At 34.6% G+C, this 24676-nt stretch overlaps 1 protein-coding gene across 1 annotated transcript in view; it reads left to right on the plus strand.

The window, feature by feature from the left end:
- The window catches only part of LOC128224444 (phosphatidylserine lipase ABHD16A-like), a 34722-nt gene extending 17490 nt beyond the window's left edge, over positions 1-17232 (plus strand). The window contains exons 10-19 of the mRNA XM_052934285.1: positions 1087-1188; positions 1485-1598; positions 2829-2993; positions 4031-4094; positions 7130-7193; positions 8002-8058; positions 9508-9570; positions 12218-12291; positions 13891-14042; positions 15065-17232. Of these exons, the coding sequence (XP_052790245.1) occupies positions 1087-1188; positions 1485-1598; positions 2829-2993; positions 4031-4094; positions 7130-7193; positions 8002-8058; positions 9508-9570; positions 12218-12291; positions 13891-14042; positions 15065-15151 (942 nt within the window). The 3' untranslated portion in view covers positions 15152-17232. The remainder of the gene's footprint in view (positions 1-1086; positions 1189-1484; positions 1599-2828; positions 2994-4030; positions 4095-7129; positions 7194-8001; positions 8059-9507; positions 9571-12217; positions 12292-13890; positions 14043-15064) is intronic.
- The last annotated feature ends 7444 nt before the right edge of the window (positions 17233-24676 follow it).

Below are 24676 nucleotides of genomic sequence, written 5' to 3' on the forward strand. Positions count from 1 at the left end.
TCACAGTGACCTTGAATGCGAAAATGTTCTTCAAGTGATAACTCGATGATGCCTGCACCCATGGCCCTCAAACTTGGCTTGGGGGTTGGGCCTGACCTGTAGATGACCCCTTTTGATTTAAGTGTTCATTGGGTCAAAGGTCACAGTGACCTTGAATGCAAAAAGCTGGTAGTGTGATAACTTGACATTGCCTTCACCCATGACCCTCAAACTTGACATTTAGCTTTTGGGTGACCAGTTGATGACTCCTATGGATTTTGAAGTCAAAGGTCATGACGATCATAACTCATATTCATCATTACCGGTAATTTTTTCACATTTACTAATTCCGTGCTGCGAAAAGGATACATTTTTTATGGTCATAATCTTAAAACTGCCTCAAAGGCATCCAATGTCAATGGCAAATTAGCTGTCATTTCAGTCCATGCATATTTCATTCCATTGTTCAAATAATTCTGACAATATGGCGCTCGGGTAAGGGGGTGGGGGGCGCATAATGTTTGACAAACATCTCTTATTTAAAAAATCATTCTCAAGTCTCATGGGTGGAAGCCAGTACAGTCAAAACCCAATGGCATGAGCTCTCAGGGACCTGTGAAAAATATCTCGAACTCGTGAAATTCAAGCAAAGCGGGAATGCTTTGGAGTTTGAGCCAACAGGGGTCGACTGTACTGTTTTTTTGGAGAGGCAAAGAGAATAAACTCAAGACCTCTCGGTCAAGACGCTAAAACTATAGTATACCATACCACACCTAGGACCCTTGCATAACTCTATAGCTATAATCCTAGCAGATGGGTGCTACCAAAAAGGAACAGGGTGCAGCAACCTTCCATCACTCTAAGTCTTTAGCTTAAACCATAGCAGAAAGGTGATACCATAAACGGAAAAAGCACAACACCCTTGCATAACTCATGCTAAAACCCTAGCAGAAGGGTGCTATCTTAAAGGACACTTAATAACTCTTTGACGAACACCTATAGTAATAAGTATAATAAATGTACAAACATAATGTGCTGGCCACTCAAAAGTACACATTTAAATGTTTTCTAGTCATATTTCCAACAACTGTTTTGTCTGGTTTCCAGCGTGGGGGAGAGCGGGCAAAACTGGGAACAGAGGATGAGAACCAAATAGACACCATGTTTGTGGACAAGCGAGGAGCAGGAACAGAAGTTGGACGCACACTGGTATGAGTCAGTTGGTGTTGCAAAATGATGAACACAACAACAAAAGATATCACATGATGATTTAATATCCTGCAAAACGTTTTTTAAAAAAAAATGGTTGCAAAACATGTTTAGTTGGTGTTCATCAGGCTAGAAAAGTAAAATATCTTCCAGGTATTCTGGTTTCCCCAAACAGAATAAAATATTGTCAATATTATGAATAGTGTTAATATGGCTTGATGTAAATAGATTAAATACTTTTAAATGTACTTAAAATAGTGTATAAATACAGTTTAAGAATTTATATTCTTAACCAGGTTGTGTGTTCCGAAGGCAATGCCGGGTTTTACGAGATTGGGGCAATGGAGACCCCTCTAAAGATGGGCTACTCTGTACTAGGATGGAACCACCCTGGTTTTGCAGGAAGCACAGTAATTATTATCACCTTAAATTACTTACTTATTTACTTTAGCTTGATTTAGAAGACAGCTGATAGCTGGAATGAATCAATCTGGAGTATGTGTCATGGTTGCAGGCTTTCAAGCGGGCCCTTCTTTTCTTACTTTTCCCTACTTTTTAGTTAGGCTCCTACTTTTCCCTCCTTTTTCTTTAAAAAGCCCTACTATCCCTACTTTTTTTGTAAAAATAAAGAAATAATAGAAAAGTTTAAACTAAATGAATTGATTGAGATAATCTAAATCTTGATCTGACAGAGCCAAAAAGACATTTCTAGTATTTTCAAGGATTAGTTTGATGCAGTAGGTCTCCAGTGCTGCAAGAAGGGTTCTATGATGGGAATGGGTGGTCATGTTGACAAGTCAGAGACACCAAGTCCAGGTTCAACTCCTCATCCTGTGGATGAATCCCTCTTGAAGCACTGTTTTATAAGCAAAGATCAGTACATGTACATCACTATTGATGAATAGTTTTAGTATCATTTATTTGCATCCAAAAAGGTAAGGCCTATTCCAGTAAAACATATAACCCACGGGGGTGGGGGGGGTGGGGGGGGGGCAATTATTTAAATAGTATATAGGTGGGTGCCTTTTTTTGCTAATTTGGACCCCACAAGGATAAATTTGCTTTTGTAGGGGGGTGGCATTATTTAGAAGTGCCTTCCCACGGGGGTTATATGTTTAAATGGAATAGCCCTATTAAAGTAAAGAGCCCTACTTTTTGCTCTTAATATCCCTATTTAACCGTACTTTTTCAAAGAAATCCTCCTACTTTTATCCCTACCTTTCGTTATTGGCTACTTGAAAGCCAGTGGTTGTAAACCAGCACTGGTTTGTGTGGCAAAGAGAAAGTTTGCTTGTGGGGCTTGAACTCACAACCTCTTTGGTGAGTAAGTTAAAATAATTACTGGACAGCAGAAATTTAAACATAAATTTGTTAAAAAAATTGCAATATTAATGATGATGTTGGTGTTATATTCATAGTTCATTCTATGCCGTAACTCAAAACCATTAGCTATTCAAATGAAACATGGAACATATTGTGATGGAGAAAATACACAAGTGGATTGCTAGGCGCATGTCTGTGATTCTATATAGCTATTAAGTTATGCCCCTTTTAAGATAATAAAAAAACAAGAGCAAACATGCTTTAGCATTCTCTATGCGGCTCTTGTGTTTATTAATATAGTAAAACATTTATTTCAGGGTATACCATTTCCACCCCAAGAGCGTCATGCTATAGACGCTGTGATGCAGTACGCTATACAGAAGCTGGGATTCACACCCGACAACATTGTAGTGTACGCCTGGTCTATAGGGGGGTACACAGCGACATGGGCCGCTATGACCTACCCAGACGTCAAATATATGGTGAGAATTATTATCATCTTAAATTATCACATTTTTAACCCTTGTTCAATTATAAAAACATTAAATGTTTCCTATGATTTCTTTTCTGTATTTATTTCAATCAATTTAATCTGAGCCACCCTGATTTTGATATTTATATCCAATGAATTAAGGATAAAAGGTGTAAAAAACAATGCCGTTGTTGAACTCACCTCTCTGCATGCTTTATTCCGGAAATGGACTCCGTAAGTTACAACTAAAAGCAAATGTACCATAACAAGTTTCACTCAACTATTTAAAGCTTTACTCATCATCTGTGGAAACCTGGCATTATTCCTAACTTTATGATAAAAACATAAGATATAACCCAAATTGTTTTATTCATTTTAAGAAGTTATAAGTAACAGTAGAAAATAAGATGTTTGAAAAACGTCCTTGTTAAAATAATCAATATTTACTATCACATATAGCCGTACCCATTGTGCTTTATATATTATGTATGCTAATGCTGTCTCTATGTGGGGACCTTTAATTTGTGAAATAAAAGTTGAAATGTTAGTGGAACAAACAAAATAACACATGCTCTTGAAGTCAATAGAATCCTTTGTTAAACTAACTGCTTAGTTACTGTGGCCTGACTTAATCCAATTTTTATCGCCACGTCAATTTACAAATTTGCTTAAATAAACTGGTTATAATATGCATTTTAATATTGGGGGGGATATCGTCTGTTCTTTCACTAAGACGGGGGAGCTATCTTCCGGGAGGGCTATGGTCCTAGGGGCTACTGTCTGGGGGGGCAATCATCCGGGGGGGGATATTATCCGTACCTCCAATTTACATTATGAAATTTGAGGAAGTTATTAAATGGATAATGTCTTTGCTGCAAATTATATTTAATTACGTATTAAAAGACAAAAAAGTAAGTTAAAATGTGTTCTCATGGACCTCTATCAAGGTAACTCAATTTAATGCCATCAATTTGTATCATTTCTTGTAATTGGGACATTAATTGTTGCGTTTAACTCCTTTTACTATTTTTGTGATTTTTAAAACAGATTCTCGATGCTACGTTTGATGAGATGATGCCACTAGCCAAAGCTAAGATGCCAGAATTTGCACGTAAGTTAGTCTCACATTCAAAGTGGGCATGAATGATTTAAATTTTAAGCTCAGAAGAAATTGAAATAAGACAATGTTTCACTAACTCATTTTTGCCCCCAAAAAGTTCAAAAACCTTTAATCTGGCTAAGATAAAAACACATAGTCAATGGATCTTTATGGAAATGAAGGTGATTCTGATTTTTCGTAGTAAGTTAAAAATAAAACACTTGCTTTTTGTATCTTATCTTGGGATTCATGCTTAGGCAACATAAACTTATGTAAGGTTTTGGTACCTACATGCTTTTACCCCACAACATCATAGAAGTGAACAGTGTTATATTGAATCCCTAATATATCAATGTTCAAATGAAGCTGTGGTGAAATTGCCATGTTCTAACCTGATATATGTGCCATGTCCTGAAATTAAAGTTGAGGTATATGTGACATGTACTCAAATTAAAGCTGTGGTATATGTGCCATGTCCTCGAATTGAAGCTGTGGTATATGCAGGTCATCAACCAATTCCTATATTCCTATATTTTCCTATATTTTTGAGAAATTTCCTATATTTTTCAAAACCTCATATATTTCCTATATTTTCCTATATTTTGGATTTTTGTCCTATATTTTTCTTAAAAAGTGGTGCTGGGATATGTTTGAAATCATCCAAAGGATTGATACCGCCTTTAGATATTGTTTATTTACAGTTTAAGACTGTCTTTATTCTCCAAACCATCACCATCATTCAGAATTGCTGTTGTACAGCCTTGGTTATCCATCTTGACACCTTTGATGACCACAGTTGTGTTGCTGCAGCATAGTCTGCCTTGATGGAGAGGTTTAAAGCGGCTGTACTCCGTATGATGAAATAGCAAAAAACTGACATAAACTAGGTATCAATTTATACAATGCATTGAAACTTACTAACTGAAGTACCACAAAGTTTACAATTAATTTATTTTTCGCTGTTTTTTTGTATTTTTCCATTAAAAAAGAATTCATTCCTTAAAAAAGAATTCATTCCTTATGCGTGATTGGCTAGTCGATGTTATCATGTGATATTACCAAGTTAGGTATATAGCTGAAATATCCTAACTGTTAAGGGTAAGCCTTTGTAGCACAGTGGATACAACACTGGACTGGAATTTTGGCGACCCCAGTTCGAACCCGGTCTCCGACTTGATTTTTTACATTTTGGTATTTTTTTTACAATTATGATATCAAAGAGTAAAATATTTTATTAAATAATTGTCCTGAGATTTGTTACAGAAAAAAAGTTTTTTTGATACCAATCTGGTGAACAATCCCTTTAAGGAATGTTGGTTAAGTGAAACACCAATTTTATGTTTATAGCAAATAATCAAGTAAGTAAATGTTCACTTACATACCTCTTAATATCGATTTTTCAACCTTAAAATTCCTATATTTTGCCCAGAAAATGCCCAAACCTCATATATTTTGGACAAAATTTCCTATATTTTTTCCTATATTTTCACCAAAACTTGGTTGACGGCCTGTATATGTGCCATGTTCTAAAATTGAAGCTGTAGTATATGTGCCATGTCCTAAAATTGAAACTGTGGTATCTGTGCCATGCAATCAATTTGAAGCTGGTATATCTGTGACATGTTCTGAAATTGAATTTGTGGTAAGTGTGCCATGTACTTAAATTGTATATGTGACATGTCCTAAAATTGAAGCTGGTATATGTGACATGTCCTAAACTGATATATGTGACATGTTCTTGAATTGATTTTGTGGTAAATGTGCCATTTTCAAAACTATTTGATCCCCATTTAGGACAATTTCTTGACCTCTGAAAATGAAATGTGAAGTGCAACATTGATGCCAGGAATTCAATGTCATAGATTTAATAAAAATATGACGGTTTGCATTAGTGGTGTTCCGATGATTGATTTTAATCGAAAATTGATTGGTTGGACCTGAAATCGGTGACAATCGATTGTATTTGGTTATAATCGATCATCAAAAAAAAATAAAAATAAGTAAGTGTTCAGATGTCATCTTTAATAAAAGCCACAATGAGCACGAAAATTAATTATTCTTTATACAACAACACTTAATAACTTCAATCATAGACATAACCTATATGCATATAATGATTAGGAGTTTAATACTCTACATGAATAAAACAACAATTCAGGTACTATCTAGTATTTATAAAACGATTGTACTATTGATAATCGGTTACTTGAGTGGAACCGATTATCGATAGTAAAATTGGAACCGATTCCCAATACAAGTTTGCATTCAGATCCTAAATGTGCAAATACTATGCAGCAATTAAATTAGAAATAATATCCAATTATAAAAATCTTGTTTCAGCAGAAAATTTTCTATTATATTTCTAGTAAGATTAAGGTTGATATAATATAAGAATCAGAATGTATATTTTGCATTAATGACATGTTTTGGCATGGTGGTGGTGGTGTTAGTAGTTTATACTTTGGGTCCCGGCGTGAGCACATTGAAGGGTCCCAGAGTGACAGTTCAACCACCGCACACCTATCCTGGGCGGTGAACCAGTTCTAGGTGCCTTCACCTCTGCAAGGAACTGACAACTTCTGTACATGCCAGGGGCAGTGGTACAGTGCGAATGGTCGTAGAAAGGATTTCATAACCAATCACAACAGAAGTGACCTGGTCCGCCCGGGAATTGAACCCAGGTTGTCCGATTAACAGTCCAACGCTCTACCGACTGAGCTAACCAGGCGGACCCCATGTTTTGGCATGCTTTGCTGGAGATCTTATATCCTACTTGTTATTTGCCAAATAAAATTATGAATATCATGACTCAGGTTTATCATTCTGTATTAGTCAATAGACTAAATATCAACCATGAAAACCATGGATTAACAAGAGCAAGTATTTTAGAGTTATAAGAAAAGTCTTCATATTTCTTTATCAACCCTTGTATATTATAAGAGTATATATAATTTTTAGCCATCTCTGGTTGCAACTGCTATATATGATTGGAAGTACAATGTAATAACATGGTGCGACTAATTTAATATTTTGTTGTTGTTTTACAGAAAGTCTCGTTAAACGCACCGTGGACAGATATCTCAACCTTAATATTGCAGAACAGCTTGTGCAGTAAGTATTAATTACTTATTTATATATCTTGAAGCGTTTGACTGATAGTTGGTTATTATATTTCTTAGTATTGCATGATTAACTTATAAGATCTTTTATTTCTATGTCCGAAACGTGCAGTGTTTAAGACTTAAATTATTGATTGCCGATGTAAGAGTTGTTTATCAGCTGCCAATTTATTAATTGTCAATTTATCATTTGTGTATTAATTGCTAATTTATCCTTATGAATCTGTTTTTTTAACGCCAATTTATCAATTGTAAATTGACTGCCAATTTATCAACTGTTGGGTTTACCTGTGTATTTATGAAATAAAACTGTTCTTTTAAATGTGTATATGTCGAATAACTTTAAATGCAATACATGTATTAATTTGTTCTTTTGAGTTTGACTTATGTAAGTTAAAGTGACACTCTTATTCAAAATCAATACATACACATGTACATGTATAACAAACATCAATTTTTACTGATAAACATTTAACTACTTAGTAAATAGTACATTTATGGAAAATATTAATTACTGATAACAAGATTGTAACCGTGTATTTAATAGCAGAAAGCGCAAAAATATTAATTGATTGGTGAATGCTTAAAGATTTACTGTGATCAACTGTAGTCTCATAAGGTTGAAATACCGTGTTTTATGCTCATATCTTTCAAAGTAAACTAGGTATCCTTCATAAGAACCATTGTTTTCGACATTTATTCATCGTTTTTGGAATATTAAAACAATATTATTAAATGTGGTAAATCTTATCTGGGAGTAAGAGTGCATCTTTAAAGCAGGTATCTATTTTTTATCTCAGATATCCTGGACCAATACTGCTCATCAGAAGAAGCCGAGATGAAATGATTACTACCAGGTTTGACACCAGTTTAATGAGTCTTTATTCCAAAAATAAGATTTAATTTACATCACATTGATGAACAAGTTTGAAAACATAATGAGAAACATTTTTACACTTTTCAAATATGTACTTGTTGATTAGAGCCATTTAACTTTCCTGGGTAATACAAGATACACAATACAAGTATCTTTATTTAAAGTCCGGTATATGATAACAAGAAAACATTAGCTCAATGATTTATTTTCTGACATGAATAACAAACATACATATCATATCAAAACAATAATGAGCTGGTGACCTGGAAATAAAAGTATATGATTTGAAATAGGTAGAACATTGGAACAAGTATTTACAAAAGCCTTTTCTTATTATATTCTTCCATACAATTACAAAAAGGTAAGATCAGATTAGTGCACTGAAAACAATGATAGCATAAACTTTTAATCCCGGCTGTACTGCCAGTCCACTGCGCACTGTTGTGCTAGTTGACAACTAGTACTAATCATTAAGGAAGATCTGTGTTGGGATCGGACATCGGACCCTCTGATCAAGAGATTGAATAGCTAGCGACAAACAAACACTTTTACACTTTTAAAATATGTAATGCAGATGTTATTTAGAGCCATTTACCATTCCTAGGTGATAACCAGTACTCATCATTGGTGAGGCTCCGTATTTGGATCGAACCAGGCCCCAATATCACGAAAATACTATAATAAGTCAAATCTCAGTCTCAGTCTCAACTCATTTTTACACATTACAGTTTGACATTCATGATTAAAAATTACTAATGTTTGACTATTTCTAAAAGCACATTCTCACATGCATTATGCTGATTAACATGATCAATATTCTAAAAAACATTTCTACAGCACAAAATGTACTAGAGTAAAACTCAAAAATAATAAATTGGACTCCAGTACAACTTTTGCTCTCATTTTTTTTTCTTTAAAATATTGACCAAATTTTATAATCAACATAATGAATGAGAGAATGCGATTTTAAAAAGGGTAAAACATTTACAGTTTTGAATCATATTATGCTGTAATTTGATAAAAAGATTTGAGACTGAGATTGTGATTTGACTTGAGTATTTTCGTGATATTGGGACCTGGGACTCTGATCAAGAGTCTGATATGCTAGCCACTCTATTGTTACCTCAGATTCTTTTTTGAATCATTTCATTTCAAATATTAAGCACCAAAAGTTGATGTTTCACTGATGGGGACACTACTCAAGGAGTTTTTTTTTTATTTTGCTCACTGTGAAATATATTGCTTTCTAAAGATGGACAAAATATTTATTCCGTTTTTCATGAACTTTCTACATTTCATGCTAGATACCTACAAACATTTATACATACCTATTTACAATACAATTATACCTTCATGCTCACTGTTTTGTCTTTTTCACAGACAAATTAAATGAAAAAAAAACTTTTAAGTTTATTTATTTTCATTTCAGAGATCCAACCGCCATAGACACAAACCGAGGGAATTTTCTATTAATGAGACTGCTGAAAAGCAGGTATATATATATATTTTCCTGTTTTTGATAAGAATTTTATAAATGCAAATGACATACAACATGTGTTTACCATTTGTATGTTTTAAGGTAAATTTTTGTTATATCCCGGGCAGTCGATGGTTTTGGCTATAGGAATCATACCTTATCCCAAGTATTTGACAATTGGTCAGACTGCGCCAGCATTAAGCACTAGTGGGCTTTTTTGACATGATAGTAAGGGTTTGTTTCTATTTGAAAAGCTCATAAAACACCTGCTGATGAGGGGTTTTTTGTAAAGAAGGAAAAATCATATTAACCTTAAATGTTGGTATGCCCAGGGACATCGTGAATAGTTTACTTTCACCATAATTTCATATGTTTTTGAGGTATTGACTTTAAGCTTCATACATACATTGATAGTGTCGAGGAGGATTGATGTGCATAAGAAACATAACTTTGTGTATGATATTTTTAGAGTTATTGCCGTTTGATTATTTACATACTTCCCTCCATAGCTCCATATTTTTTTAAGGTTTTGTCTTTTCATAACGGATGTTACAGACCTTATTTTTATTAATGTATAAGGGCCATTAACTTTATTGATGTCTTCTCACCGACATTGGGCATTCAATAAGCATACATTCCCCTAGTGATTGTTCTTAGGACAAGAAGGTGGCCATAGTGATTCTTCTTATTACAAGAAGGTGGTGTAGTGGGGATATTATTCACATCCAGTGATAGCTCTGGTTTTGTTTATTTTGTTAGAAGATATTTTTTGTAGTTAGAAATTTTGTAGAATTATAAGTTGATTATGATTTCTGGTTCGAAAAAATCATTTGCGCATTGTTCAGGTTTGAACCATGAAACTTTTTTGGGCTTTATAGTTTAAAATATGTTTGATTAATAATTTGCCTACATTTCTTTTGCCTGAATGCGAAAGTTGTTGTTAAGAATAATTCTTGTAAAGAAACATGTACAGAACGCTTAAAATAAGTAGATAATGATATTATTTTAATGGAACAGTTGAATACAGTGGGTTTTCATACAGACAACACTTACTATATATAATTGAAATAGATTATTATGCCCCCTTTTGAAAAAAGTGGGGTATATTGTTTTGCACATGTCGGTCGGTCGGTCGGTCGGTCGGTCGGTCGGTCGGTCGGTCGGTCTGTCTGTCTGTCGGTCGGTCGGTCGGAATACCAAATGGTTTCCGATCAATAACTTGAGAACGCTTTGACCGAGGGACCTCATACTTGGTATGTGTATTGGTCATCACCAGCAGATGAACCCTATTGATTTTGAGGTCAGTGGGTCAAAGGTCAAGGTCAGTGTGACCTTTACATGAAAAACGGTTTCCGATCAATAACTTGAGAACGCTTTGACCCAGGAACCTCATACTCGGTAGGTGTATTGGTCATGACCAGCAGATGAACCCTATTGATTTTGAGGTCAGTGGGTCAAAGGTCAAGGTCAGTGTGACCTTAACATGAAAAACGGTTTCCGATCAATAACTTGAGAACGCTTTGACCCAGGGACCTCATACTAGGTAGGCTTATTGGTCATGACCAGCAGATGAACCCTATTGATTTTGAGGTCAGTGGGTCAAAGGTCAAGGTCAGTGTGACCTTTACATGAAAAACGGTTTCCGATCAATAACTTGAGAACGCTTTGACCCAGGAACCTCATACTTGGTAGGTGTATTGGTCATGACCAGCAGATGAACCCTATTGATTTTGAGGTCAAAGGTCAAGGTCAGTGTGACCTTAACATGAAAAACGGTTTCCGATCAATAACTTGAGAACGCTTTGACCCAGGGACCTCATACTAGGTAGGCTTATTGGTCATGACCAGCAGATGAACCCTATTGATTTTGAGGTCAGTGGGTCAAAGGTCAAGGTCAGTGTGACTGTAAGCTGAAAAAAGGTTTTCTGATTGTCCATATTTTTTTAATGCATGCACAGATGATTGGGATTGATGTATAAATGTTTGTATAGAAATGATTTTCTTTTATGTTACTATTTTAGTTGGGCATTTATTTGCCTTCTTAAGTTATCATAAGTAAAGTGCATCTTATGCAATTTTGGAGAAAATTTGCCTCAAGCTCCTCTATCCACTAAGTGCCATGTTTGTTTCAAACTAAGATAGATGATCATCAAGGATATATTTTCTTCAGTAAAGTTTTAAAGTAAGAGTATTGTTCTGATATTTGTCTTATATAGTAGACAGTAGAAATTTATATGTCACTAAATGCATGAGTTGAAGTATCAGTTTTCAGTGAACATCTAGTTTAATTATGCCCCCCTTCGAAGCAGAGGGGTTATATAATTGCTTTGCACATGTCGGTCGGTCTGTTGGAAGACCAAAGCTTGTCCGAGTGATAACTCAACAATTCCCGGACCTATGGTCATCAAACTTGACATGAAGTTTAGGTATGACCAGTAGATGACCTGCCTCATATGCATCCAATGACAAATCAGCTGTCATTTCAGTCCATGCATATTTCATTCAATTGTCCAAATATTTCTGGCAACTTGGCGCTCAGGGGGCATAATGTTTGACAAACATCTCTTGTTTGTTATAGGTTTTAATAAAGATCAGTTTCATATTTAGGTAGCAGACCACTAAATAAATTTCTTATATATTGATCAACTTTATATTTATCAAGGTACCCCAAGATAGTAGACGCAACAACTCAACCAGCTCTGCTCACTTGGCTGTCACAGACTGGCAGTGAACAAGGTAATATAATTAAGTAGTCTATCAGGTAACAAACCACTAAATAAATTTCCTATATAATAATAATATTCTATGGTGAATTGACGGCTTTGCATGCGAAATAATACTGAGCTCTAGTGTTCCATAGTCCCCAAAACTGTCATTGGGAAGTAACATTCACTTGAGGATGAAACATTTAAACTTAATAAAAAAATTGGATTTTGTATAAGAAAATTAGAATTGATTGAATGTAACCACTATGTATTTCTCAAAAAATCTGATGTACGAGTACAAACACTTTGGTGAAAATGTGAACAAAAAAAAAAAAAGATCCAGCATGTTCAGCATGATTTTAAAATCACAAACCATTCATCTACAATAGCAAGGATTTATTAAAAATGTAAAGTAGCCAGTTTTGCTGAGATGGTATAACCATGCTTTGATTCACTGTCATGTGTTTATAAAAAGAATAAAACAACATAATTATGTAAGACTGAGAAGTGACTTCCAAATTGATGTAATTTGCCCTTTAAAACAAGTGTTTACATTTTGTTTCCTAGAAACTCTCTTATTTACATGTACAAAGTAAGATTTGAGGTTCTGTTCCAAAAGTTAAAGGTTCTAGAGCTCTTTGAGGAAAACCACCCCCGCAGTCAAATTCAGGTTTTTGTTGAAAAAATTGAAACATGTTATTTTTTTCCATATTTTCGCTCTTAGTCATTTTTAATTTTCTCTTTAAACAGAACTTAGCTACTGAATGATTGATATTTAAAAGAATTGACATTAAAAGACACATTTTTTATCATATGTGCAAGAAAGCACTTAAATTTGTGATGACACACTTTCATTGTTTTTACAGAAAACTCAAAAATTCACAAATGTTCATATTAATACACTCGAAACAGTTATGCATGTGACAAGTCTTCTGTTGAAATTCAAGTATAAAATAAAACTTAAGTATGCATTATGACTCAATAAAAAAATGTCACATTCATTAAATAATAGGTTAAATGGATAAATGGATTCAAATCTTCCTTTCTATGTCAATATTTACACAAATGTACCGACATAAATACAGGTATGCAAGCAATTCATACTATTACGAGTTTCCTTTCTGGAAAAGAAATCTGATGCTCAGGCACTCTGCAATGTTTTAACCTGCTATTGCACGTGCCCGCAGGTTGGATATTGTAACAGGAAATTCATGATAGATAAATTATTATTAATACTCCATCACTCACTTCAATGGTGTATGAAATGTGTAGCAGACTTAGAAAATATGCAATTTTCCATAGTGATAATGAAGTAAGCTTTTATATAGGTTTTGGACTCTTTGTTTCCAAAAAATGTTTGACACTCGCTGTTTTGTTGTGAAACACCAGAAAAAGTATTAAAACATGTTTTATAATTAAATATTAAATTCTGTTTTAACCATCTTAGTTTCAAAATATGTTTATATATTAAAATATGGTTTAATAAAAACATTAGTACTTTCTGTCGTTGCAATGAAAAGGGATTCTTGTTTTTATAATAAAAATAAAAATATTAAATAATATTTGGAGCATCAGATTTGAAAAAAAAATGAATTTGTCTTAACTTTGCCAAACTTTAAATTTATTTCAGCTGAGTTATACTCCGTGGTATTCAATGTAGACACCCAGCTGTGTGAAACCATGATCCGCTCGTACATGGAAGAAAACCAAGGAGCCACATTCCCTTTGAACTTCGGGGAAGGCTTTACTGAACAGCAAAAAATTAGCATGGCTATCTTTCTGGTAGTATATTTTGTTTGTTTAAATTTACCTCATATATTTTTTATGTAAAATGTTTGCGGTATTGTCATAGCCATGGTGTTGTCAATGGTGTGGATGTAATCGTTGTGTCAAAACCTTAATCTTGTTCATAACTCAAAAATGGTGCAATAATTTCAATGAAAACCTTGTAAGATATTCAAATGAAACTAGGTATGTGTGATTCATGAGAAAATCTGGGTTTTTAATAATGATCAAGTAATGCCCCCTTTTCAAGAGCTGTAAACAACAACAACAACAACATACAAATGCAGCATTTTTGATAGTTTTATTTAAAGCATTTTGTGTTTTCTTATTGCCCTTAATGTTTGTTATGGAATACATGTATGACTCAAATACCTTTCAAGATATTCACACAAGACTTGGTGCATATTTTTTTCTGTTACCATTGACAATATGTGGCAAGGCCCATAACTCTGGTAAAATGATTAACACAGTATCTTGTATTTTTAGGCAACAAAGCATCTTGTGTACTAGTTTTTAGACTAAAATTAAACCTCTATCTTGTGTTTTTAAGGGAATGGAGCACATTAAAGACTATGTTTAACACTGTTTTTTTTTTAATTTTTGGGCAAAGAAGCAACTTGAAGACTATGATTAACTCTGTATCTTGTATTTTTAGACAAAGAAGCACCTTGAAGACCATTGTTTACCCTGTATCTTGTATTTATTCTAAGGCAAAGAAGCGCCTTGCAGACTATGATTAACCTTGTATCTTGTATTTTAAGGCAAAGAAACATCTCAAAAACATTAATTAACCATGTGTCTTGTATTTTAAGGCAAAGAACATCTTAAAGACAATGATTAACGCTGTATCTTGTATTTTAGGTCAAAGAAGCAAGTTGAAGACTTATGATTTACCCTGTACCTTGTATTCTAAGGCAAAGATTTAGCTTCTTGACAACTATGATTTACTCTATATCTTGTATTTTAAAGCAATGAAGCATTTCAAAGACTATGATTTACCTTGTATCTTGTATTTATAGGCAAAGAAGCACCTTGAAGACTATGACTCTACTCACTGTACGCCACTACCTGAGGCTTTCTTCCACAAGCCATGGTCACCATCCTGAGTTGTATGAAGTGTGACATTAGGACATCTTTTCTAATTATTTTTATCATTATTTGAGAATTATGGGGCTGTTTTATCATCGAGAGTACAACTTAATATCTTAAGATCACAAATTTTAGTGTTAAAGATGACATAAAAATCATTAAATGCATGGAAATAAGCTGTGTTTTACTTAACCTATAAAATAATTTGTTGTGAAATTAATAAAAAATATGATTTCTTGGATTTATCTGTTCAAAAATGTGATTTTAAGATATGATCGGTGATAAGAGGGTCTTTATGAGAGTGAGTGACATTAGTTAGAGTATGTAAGGTTTAGAGTTATTATGCCCCCCTTCGAAGAAGAGGGGTATATTGCTTTGCACAGGCATGTCGGTCGGTCGGTCTGTCGGTAGACCAAAGCTTGTCCGAGTGATAACTCAACAATTCCTAGACGTATGGTCATCAAACTTGACATGAAGGTTGGGCCTGACCAGTAGATGACCCCTATTGATTTTAGGGCTCATCGGGTCAAAGGTCAAGGTCACAGTGACCTATAATGGTAAAATAATTTTAAAGCTTGTCCGAGTGATAACTCAACAATGCCTAGACCTATGGTCATCAAACTTGATATGGAAGATGGGCCTGACCATTAGATGACCCCTATTGTTTTGGGGGGTCATCAGGCCAAAGATCAAGGTCACAGTGACCTTGAATGGTAAAAGGATATCCAAGTGATAACTCGACAATGCCTGCACCCATGGCCCTCATTCTTGACTTGGAGGTTGGGCCTGACCAGTAGCTGACCCCTATTGTTTTTTGGGCTCATCAGGTCAAAGGTCAAGGTCAAAGTGACCTTGAATGGTAAAAGGTTGTCCGAGTGATAATTCGACAATGCCTGCACCCATGGCCCTCATAATTGAATTGGAGGTTGGGCCTGACCAGTAGAAGGCCCCTATTGTTTTTAGGGGTCATCGGGCCAAAGGTCAAGGTCACAGTCACCTTGAATGGTTAAAGGTTTTCCGTGTGATAACTTGACAATGCCTGCACCCATGGCCTTCAAACTTGACTTGGAATTGGGCCTGACCAGTACATGACCCCTGTTGTTTTTGGGGGTCATCTGGCCAAAGGTCAAGGTCACAGTCACCTTGAATGGTAAAAGGTTGTCCGAGTGATAACTCAACAATGCCTGCACCCATGGCCCTCAAACTTGACTTGGAGAATTGGCCTGACTAGGAGATGACCCCTATGGTTGTTGGGGGTCATTGGGCTAAAGGTCAAGGTTACAGTGACCTGGAATGGTAAAAGGTTATCTGAGTGATAACTCGACAATGCCTGCACCCATGGCCCACAAACTTGACTTAGGAGGTTGGGCCTGACCAGTAGATGACCCCTATTGATTTTAGGGGTCAAAGGTCAAGGTCACATTGACCTTGAAAGCGAACTTGACAATTCCTGGACCTGACATGAAGGTTGGGCCTGCCCAGTAGATGACCCCTATCAACTTTGGGGGTCATCAGGCCAAGGTCAATGTCACAGTAACCTTTAACGCAAAAAAGATAACAAATCTTCTCCCACTGATATCTCAACAATGCCTGAACCTATGATCATTAAACTTGACATAGATGTTAAGCCTGACCAGTAGATCACCCTTATTGATTTTAGGATTCATAGAGTCAAAGGTCAAGGTCACAGTGATCTTGAATGGTAAAAGGTTGTCCGAGTGATAACTCAACAATGCCTGAACCCACGGCCTTCAAACTTGACTTGGAGTTGCATCTGACTTGTTGGTGACCCCTTATGATTTAAGGGGTCATTGGGTCAAAGGTCAAGGTCACAGTGACCTTGAACGAAAAAAAACTTGTCTGTGTGATAACTTGACAATGCCTGCACCCATGGCCCTCGAACTTGACATTTAGGTTTCTGGTGACCAGCTGATGACTCTGGATTTTGAGTTCATAGGGTAAAAGGTCATGGTCATAACACACTCTATCCTCACACTTTAATGGTCATAATCTTAAAACTGCCTTAACGGCAACAAATCAGCTGTCAGCTTTCGGTCCATGCATATTTCATTCAAATGTCCATATAATCCTGACAACATGGCGCTCGGGGGGGGGGGGGGGGGCGTTTTTGTTTTATGTAGTGTTACATTCTGTTAGGAAAACTAGCGACATTGGTTAGGGTTATTACAGTGACACTCTTATTCAAAATCAATTCATACATATATAAAACAAACCTTTTTTTTTTTGTCGTAAGTCTTTAACTACTTACTAAATAATGCATTCATGGAAAATATTAATTACTGAATACAAGATTATAACCGTGTTTTTGATAGCTGAAAACGCAAAAATATTAAATAATTGGTGAATGCTAAACGATTTACCATGATCTACCATCCTCCCTTAAGGTGGAAATACCATGTTTTCTGCACATTTCTTTCAAATTAAACTCGGAATCCTTCATAAGAACCATTGTTTTCGACATCTATTCATTCTTTCTGGTATTTAAACAATTGTATTAATTGTGGTAAATCCTCTGAGGGAGTAATAGTGCATCTTTAAGTAATTTCCACATATTTTATAATTCATTTCAAGCACAAGATAACTATATAAGGTGTCCAAGGGTGAAAATGCTGTTTTAATCATGGTGATGGAAGATTGGTATTGATATTTGTACCTTTTAGCTAAGTTATTTTTTTTTTCTAGAAAAAAAACAGCAAGGTATTGCAATAGACTTGGCACCATATCTAGTAGCATGCAATACTTATTACAATAATTACTGATAACAACATGTGCCAATATATTTAATTGCTGAAAATGCACACATATTAAATGATTGGTGTTTGCTAAAAGATTTTCTGTGATCCACTTTCATCTTATAAGGCAGAAATACCTTGGTTTCTGAATTTTTCTGTCAAATTAAACCTGGTGTCCTTGATAAAAAGACATTTTTTTCAACATTTATTCATCCGTCATGGTATATTTAAACAATTGTATTAATCGTGGTAAAATTTATGTGGGATTAAGAGTGCATCTTAACTTTGGCAATTAAGGTAAAACATTTAACATATTACATGTTATTGCCGTGCTCTTATTACAGACAGTAATTTGCTTTGGATTTTGTAATTTTCTCATAAATCCAGTCTAGGATATTTTACATTGGTTCTTTTAAAAGTGATACTTGTATTTAAAATCAATACAAACACATGTATAACAAATATAAATTTTCAGTGATAAACTTTTAACTACTTACTAAAAACGCATTTATGGAAAAGATAAGTTACTGATAACAAGATAATAACTATGAGTCTATGTATTTAATAGCTGAAAACGCACAAATATTAAATGACTTGGAAGTTCTAATATTTTTACAGTGATCATCTCATAAAGTAGCATTACCATGTTTTATGCAACTTATTTTCAAATTAAACATATTAACCTTCATAAGAACCATTGTTTTCATTATTTATTAATCCATTTTGGTAAATTAAAACAATCATATTTATTTTGCTACATTTATTTTGGGAGTAAGAGTGCATCTTTAAGGAGTCCAACCCACACATAAGCTAGTTCTCTGAAATCTAGATTAACAATGACTTAGTACTGTGAAAGCTCAATTTACAGTAATGTTAAATTGTGTTGCCTGTTAACCCAACTATTACAATTTATATATTTGCTCTTTATTTTAACTGAAATTGGATATGAAATTACTCATTTTCCTTGTTTAAGGTTAAAAAATCTGGTTTGTTAGTATAATATTTAGATATTATTTTTATTGACTTGTTCTACCCTATTCAGTTAATTCTAAAATAAAATGAGGTCACTAGGCATCCAAAATTCACATATTTGTGGGTCGAATACCTTAATTCACATATTTGTGGGTCGAATACCTTAATTCACATATTTGTGGGTTTCACATATTTGTGGGTCGAATACCTTAATTCACATATTTGTGGGTTTCACATATTTGTGGGTCGAATACCTTAACACACATATTTGTGGGTCGAATACCTTAAAACACATATTTGTGGGTCGAATACCTTAACACACATATTTGTGGGTAGAATACCTTAATTTACATATATGTGGGTCGAATACCTTAATTTACATATTTGTGGGTCGAAAACCTTAACACACATATATGTGGGTCGAATACCTTAATTTACATATTTGTGGGTCGAATACCTTAATTAGCATTTTTGTGGGTCGAATATCTTAATTTACATTTTTGTGGGTCGAATACCTTAATTTTCATATTTTTGGGTCCAATACCTTAATTCACATATTTGTGGGTCGAATACCTTAATTTTCATATATGTCGATCGAATACCTTAATTCACATATTTGTGGGTCGAATACCTTAATTTTCATTTTTGCTTTGTATTGAGTGTTTTTTTGTAGAAAATTACAAATAAAATAATTGAAAAATTATTGTTTTAGTTTTTAATGCAAAATCTTAAACAAAGAAAATATATTATCAGTATTGAAATCTGTTTTAATCACATTTATTTTTTATTTTTCGCCATAATGAATGGTAATGCAAAAGTACTGTACAAGCTAATGAATATGTTCTGCTAAACAAAGCATATTAAATGCAACAATGTTCATATATTCCTGTATATAAATATGACGAGTAAACATTTAAAACAGCCATGTCGTGCATATCCATTGTACATTGTCTTAAACATTAAAACTAGACGTCGTGCTTCGGATATCCCCGACATGGCTGTTTTAAATGTTTACACTACAGCCATATTTGATGAAACTTGGCATAAATGTTCCAGAAAGTTTGAAGTTAGTTTAATGTTAATAAGAAATAAATTCTTTGAACAGTTATGAAGTAAAATAAATAACCCCTCGTTTGCTTCCAAACATTTATTAAACCAGAATCGTCGGTTCTGAAGTATTTTGATGTTGAGAAAGAGAACTGAATTTGCATGTAACAATTCAGTGTTGCAAAGTTAACTAAAATGCATACTGTTAGATATTGAATTCATTATCTACAGAATATCGTCAGACTAAGCAGCTCAATTTATTATTTTGGGAATGTCACAATTTGAAATGGAAGTTTTACTTGCAAAAACATGTACACTTTGCCTGAACTGACATGTGGAGCTTTTGTCAAAATAGATACTAGTAGATCGTCAGATACCCCCAATACACACTACGCTATGCTTTATTGTTTACCGTGGGCTATTTGGCTAGGAAAATCTCGTAATCATGAATAATTAATGGGGAAGTTGTATTGGTTCCGCAAGGTATCGGATGCTTTCCGGTTGAAATATATTCTCAGTACAATACTATTTGGCAGTAGTCATTACCACACGGCCACGGAGGCTACTGACACTTTAACGATATTTAATAATATTTAAGTGTAACATGCGAATTAATTGGAAGAAGAGTTGTCTCTCCCGCCTCATGCATATTCATTAAAACAAGGGTTTGTCAATCAATTGTCATGAAGTGTAACGGAAAAAAGTACCGTGGTTGCCGACGATGGTACTAGTATGAATAGACTGATATATTATTAATTCGAGATAAGCGATCGCACGATACGTGATAAACTGGCTTTATAATGCGGAATATTAAAAACAGTTTAGTATATAGAGTCAGGGGTTCCAGGATTCGATGTTAAAGGGGGCGTTACCTTGGGGCATAACCTTTTGACTTGCGCATTTCCCTCAGAACCGAACTTGAGGTTTAAAGTGTTGGGGGAGGGGGGGGGGGGGTACTCCCCTTTAATAATTTTAAGTCAAAAATGGTGCATTTCGGACGTATTTTATTACTTCTTTTCTCATATATTGAAATAAAAAGTAGACTGACGATTTTAGGGGGCGCCTGCCGTGTCAATCGTAACAACTCGGCCATCTCCGGCAACCTTCGAGATAGACCTCGTAAATAGTAGTAAGGATATACGAAAGTGCGATGCGGCTGCTGGCGATTAACACCGTTTTCAATCCGCGTAAAGAAGGCCCATTGTAACAACAAGGAAATGGATTGTGTTAAATTGAATGTGCTTGTTTAAGAGAAAATATTTATTGTAACCTCAAAGAATGTTCGTTTTATGAATATTTAGATGTTTCCTTATAGTTGAAGCACTCTATTTCCTCTAGAAAAAATCGTGAGCACACAGAAAATGTACTTGACAGTCATTGAAATGATCGTACGGTTAATGGCATGCATGAATCATTACATCGGATTAAATGCATGCATGGACTAAATGTCAACATTTTCTCAACAGTTATAGGAATACCCTATGAAATATAAGTTTTAAGTCATACGTTGCCGTGTTATTTTTCACACCATGCCTTGCCATTAAAACAACATTACTATTCTGTAAAATCATTGATTGCCTTGTGCAGAGTTTTGTGGGTTGTGGTAGGATGGGTGTGAGCTTGGCACCCAGTCAGCTTTACCAGCTGAAATTTATGCATGCCTTTACTTCAGCATTGTTGGGTTTGGGCTGCAGATTTTTTTTTGTGTAAACAGTTCTGTGGGGTTGGGGTGGAGCGGTGACTATCCACGCAGTAATCTCAATTGTTAGAGTACCAGTACAACGTTCATGTGGATATGCACCAGACAATTGTAACCACGCCCCCACCCCCAGGTCTGGGGAAAAGTGGAGACTTTGACTTTCAGTACAGCCAACCCCGGCTAAAATCCCCACCCTGCGCGGACGATCCAATGGCAAAATCCCTGCCAAATGCCCCCACACCCCAGGGACTCTAGGTAAGGTCCATTGAATGCGGGGGCTATATTTTAAGCGAAGATAAAACCACCGCATTCACCCAGCACTGCAGGGCCACCTGATAGGTAAAAACACGGCCCATTTCCCCGGGTTAGCCCCAGTATTCCCCCGGACCTGGGGTGTGTGTGTGTGGGGGGGGGGGGGTACAATTGACTGGTGCACTAAGTTGACAGAACTTTTCTTAAAATTGTATTTGTTCAAGGCAGATCATACTTCACTTTACCTCCTAGGCTGTGGATAAAAACCACTCATTAGAAGTTTCCTTACACATTATATTTGTCTAAATCTATAATTATTAGTCTCAATATCTTTGAGTAAATTGTCATTTTTTATTAAAAACAACAACACCAAAAGAGTAACTGATAAGATACTCAACTGATTTATTTTTTTGTAAATAAAAGCCTTAAACAAATATTTAGCCAGGTTACTAAGCTTTTCAGCAATGTATACCAGACTTTTTTCAATAATACTTAATCTATTTTGAATAATTAGCCTTTAGATCACTCTTCACCAAATGACTCTTTTATGTCCAACTCCATAAAATGCAAACAAGAATAATTACAGTTTGGATCAACATGTCTCTTAATTTTATTTTTATTATTAGTCAAGTAATAACAGAGCCATCTGTATGCAATCCAATGTAAAATTAATGATAAATTCGGTTTTGCTCCCATTTTTACGTTCATTTCTGTGCCAAGCCCTTTTAAGTGCATTGAGTCTTTTGAGAGACTTCACAATATTTCTGGCGTTTAATCCCCATATATGGCTTTAAGTTGCCATACAAATTTAAGTCTTCATTATACAAAATACTGTATGTCTCCACTTTAACCATACACACACAATGAGAGGACTATTTAAAGCATTACCATGTGTCAGAATTATAGATCTTTCTTTGAATTTTATTTTTCTAAATGTATTACCGGTCTCTTTAGCAATATCCTTGTGCCTCTTTGAGTACTTGGCTTGACAGTTTGGTTTTTATTACATTGTTTTGAATGTTTTATTTGTACACAACAATGATGATGATGATGATGACACTATGCTATGCCAAAACCTCAACACATTTTCTTCAAACAAAAAAGGACAGTCATTCAGAATAACTTTTATAACATCATTTGAGAAAAAAAACTCATACAATCAACGAAATAAACATGCATCTGTAAAATCACAAGTCATGTTATGTGTTCGTTAAATTTAACTTAATAAAGAAAATAAATATTGGTTGCAGTAAGCAATGCGCATCTCCTTCAATAAACATTCCAACAGACTGAAAAATAAATCAACACAAAAGGAAAAACTGTTTGCAAGTCAGCTAGTATCTTATTTTATGCCTTATCAGATTGCTATGCAAGCTGGAAGCTTACAAATCACTCTTAAGTCTGTTCCCTAAGTAGAAACAAGTATGGACATCCTTTTCCTGCGGTCAAGAGAAAGTATCTTGGAGGTCTTGAACTCACAACCTTGAATTTGAGACTTATCCTCTAGACCACTTTCACCTTTTCACATTTTAAAGAGCCCAGTTTACAATATGGCATTTGCAAGGATGTGCCCTATTAACGGATTTTCTGAAGTCTTAAAAATTGAACTGAACAAAATAGTTCTCCTTTATTTGGTCTGCCGATGCCATCTGTTTCTGTTTTTGTAGTTATCTTCCCTCCATAATATAGGAAAACCACTTTAAGCGTAGATAAATCCTTTACCATGTTACCCTTTTAAAATATATGTTCGGATTTATTTAATAATCACGGACCAACAGATGACTTTTATCTTCAACTTCACATCAGTATGTAAGTCATCAAATATTTGAGATGACAAGATGTTCCACTGAACGCTTTGTTTCCATTTTGCACTCATTTTTCCAAGGTAGGCGTTGCAGTTGTGTTAGATGATTTCCACGGATTGCAGGTCAATCCTCATACAATGGCATTTTTAATTACATTCGGATTCCAGTGCCTGAAATAGAAAACAGAAAATACAACAATAATAGGAATTATATTTTCAGATCAATTATTTTAAAAGCCTGTACAACAACAGAAAAGTATTCACAAGACATTTAGTGCAACACCAATTTAAAGCTGCATCCTCACAGTTTTACTGTTCTGACACCTTTTTTTATTTTTATCTTTAAACGAGCCAATTGGCAATTATTGTGCAAATGTATGGAAACCAGTGATATTAGACTGCTGACATAATATCAGATCACAGTCTTTCATATACAAGTTTGAAAATTTGGTAAAAATTCCTCCAACTAGTCATATAAGATCACACATAATAGAACAGATTTCAATGGTTTGGAAAATATTTTTTTGCTATTGTTTTAAGCCATATAATTAATTATATGTGTAAATTTAATTTAATTACTCCTTTGGGCTTTTGAAGAATGACCAAGAAGAACTGTCAATCTGTGAGAGAGCAGCTTTTAGCTCTGGACTACTGGTAAATTAAAAACTATGAAATGAAATTGTTATCATGTTTAAATTCATCTACAATGTTGATATTTTAATACTGTCAATTCTTGTTGGGATTCTGGGAGTAAGATTACGTATTATTGGTCCCAGGTTAATTGTACAAACATGCAGGTACTTTTGGGCTTAAACCAATAGGATACTTGACTGTTAAATTATTGTCCGAAATTCGAAAATAGTACAATCATTACGTCATCTGCCATTAAATTGTTCGATACCAACACTCACGGACATATAAACCATACATCCTTGGTTAAAAGAATGTAAATTTTAATTATAAAAAATTAAAGTTAATGGTATGAAATGTATGAGATAAATACACTGAGAAAGAA

This window comes from Mya arenaria, chromosome 17 (assembly GCF_026914265.1).
Source record: "Mya arenaria isolate MELC-2E11 chromosome 17, ASM2691426v1".
Lineage (NCBI taxonomy): Eukaryota > Metazoa > Mollusca > Bivalvia > Myida > Myidae > Mya > Mya arenaria.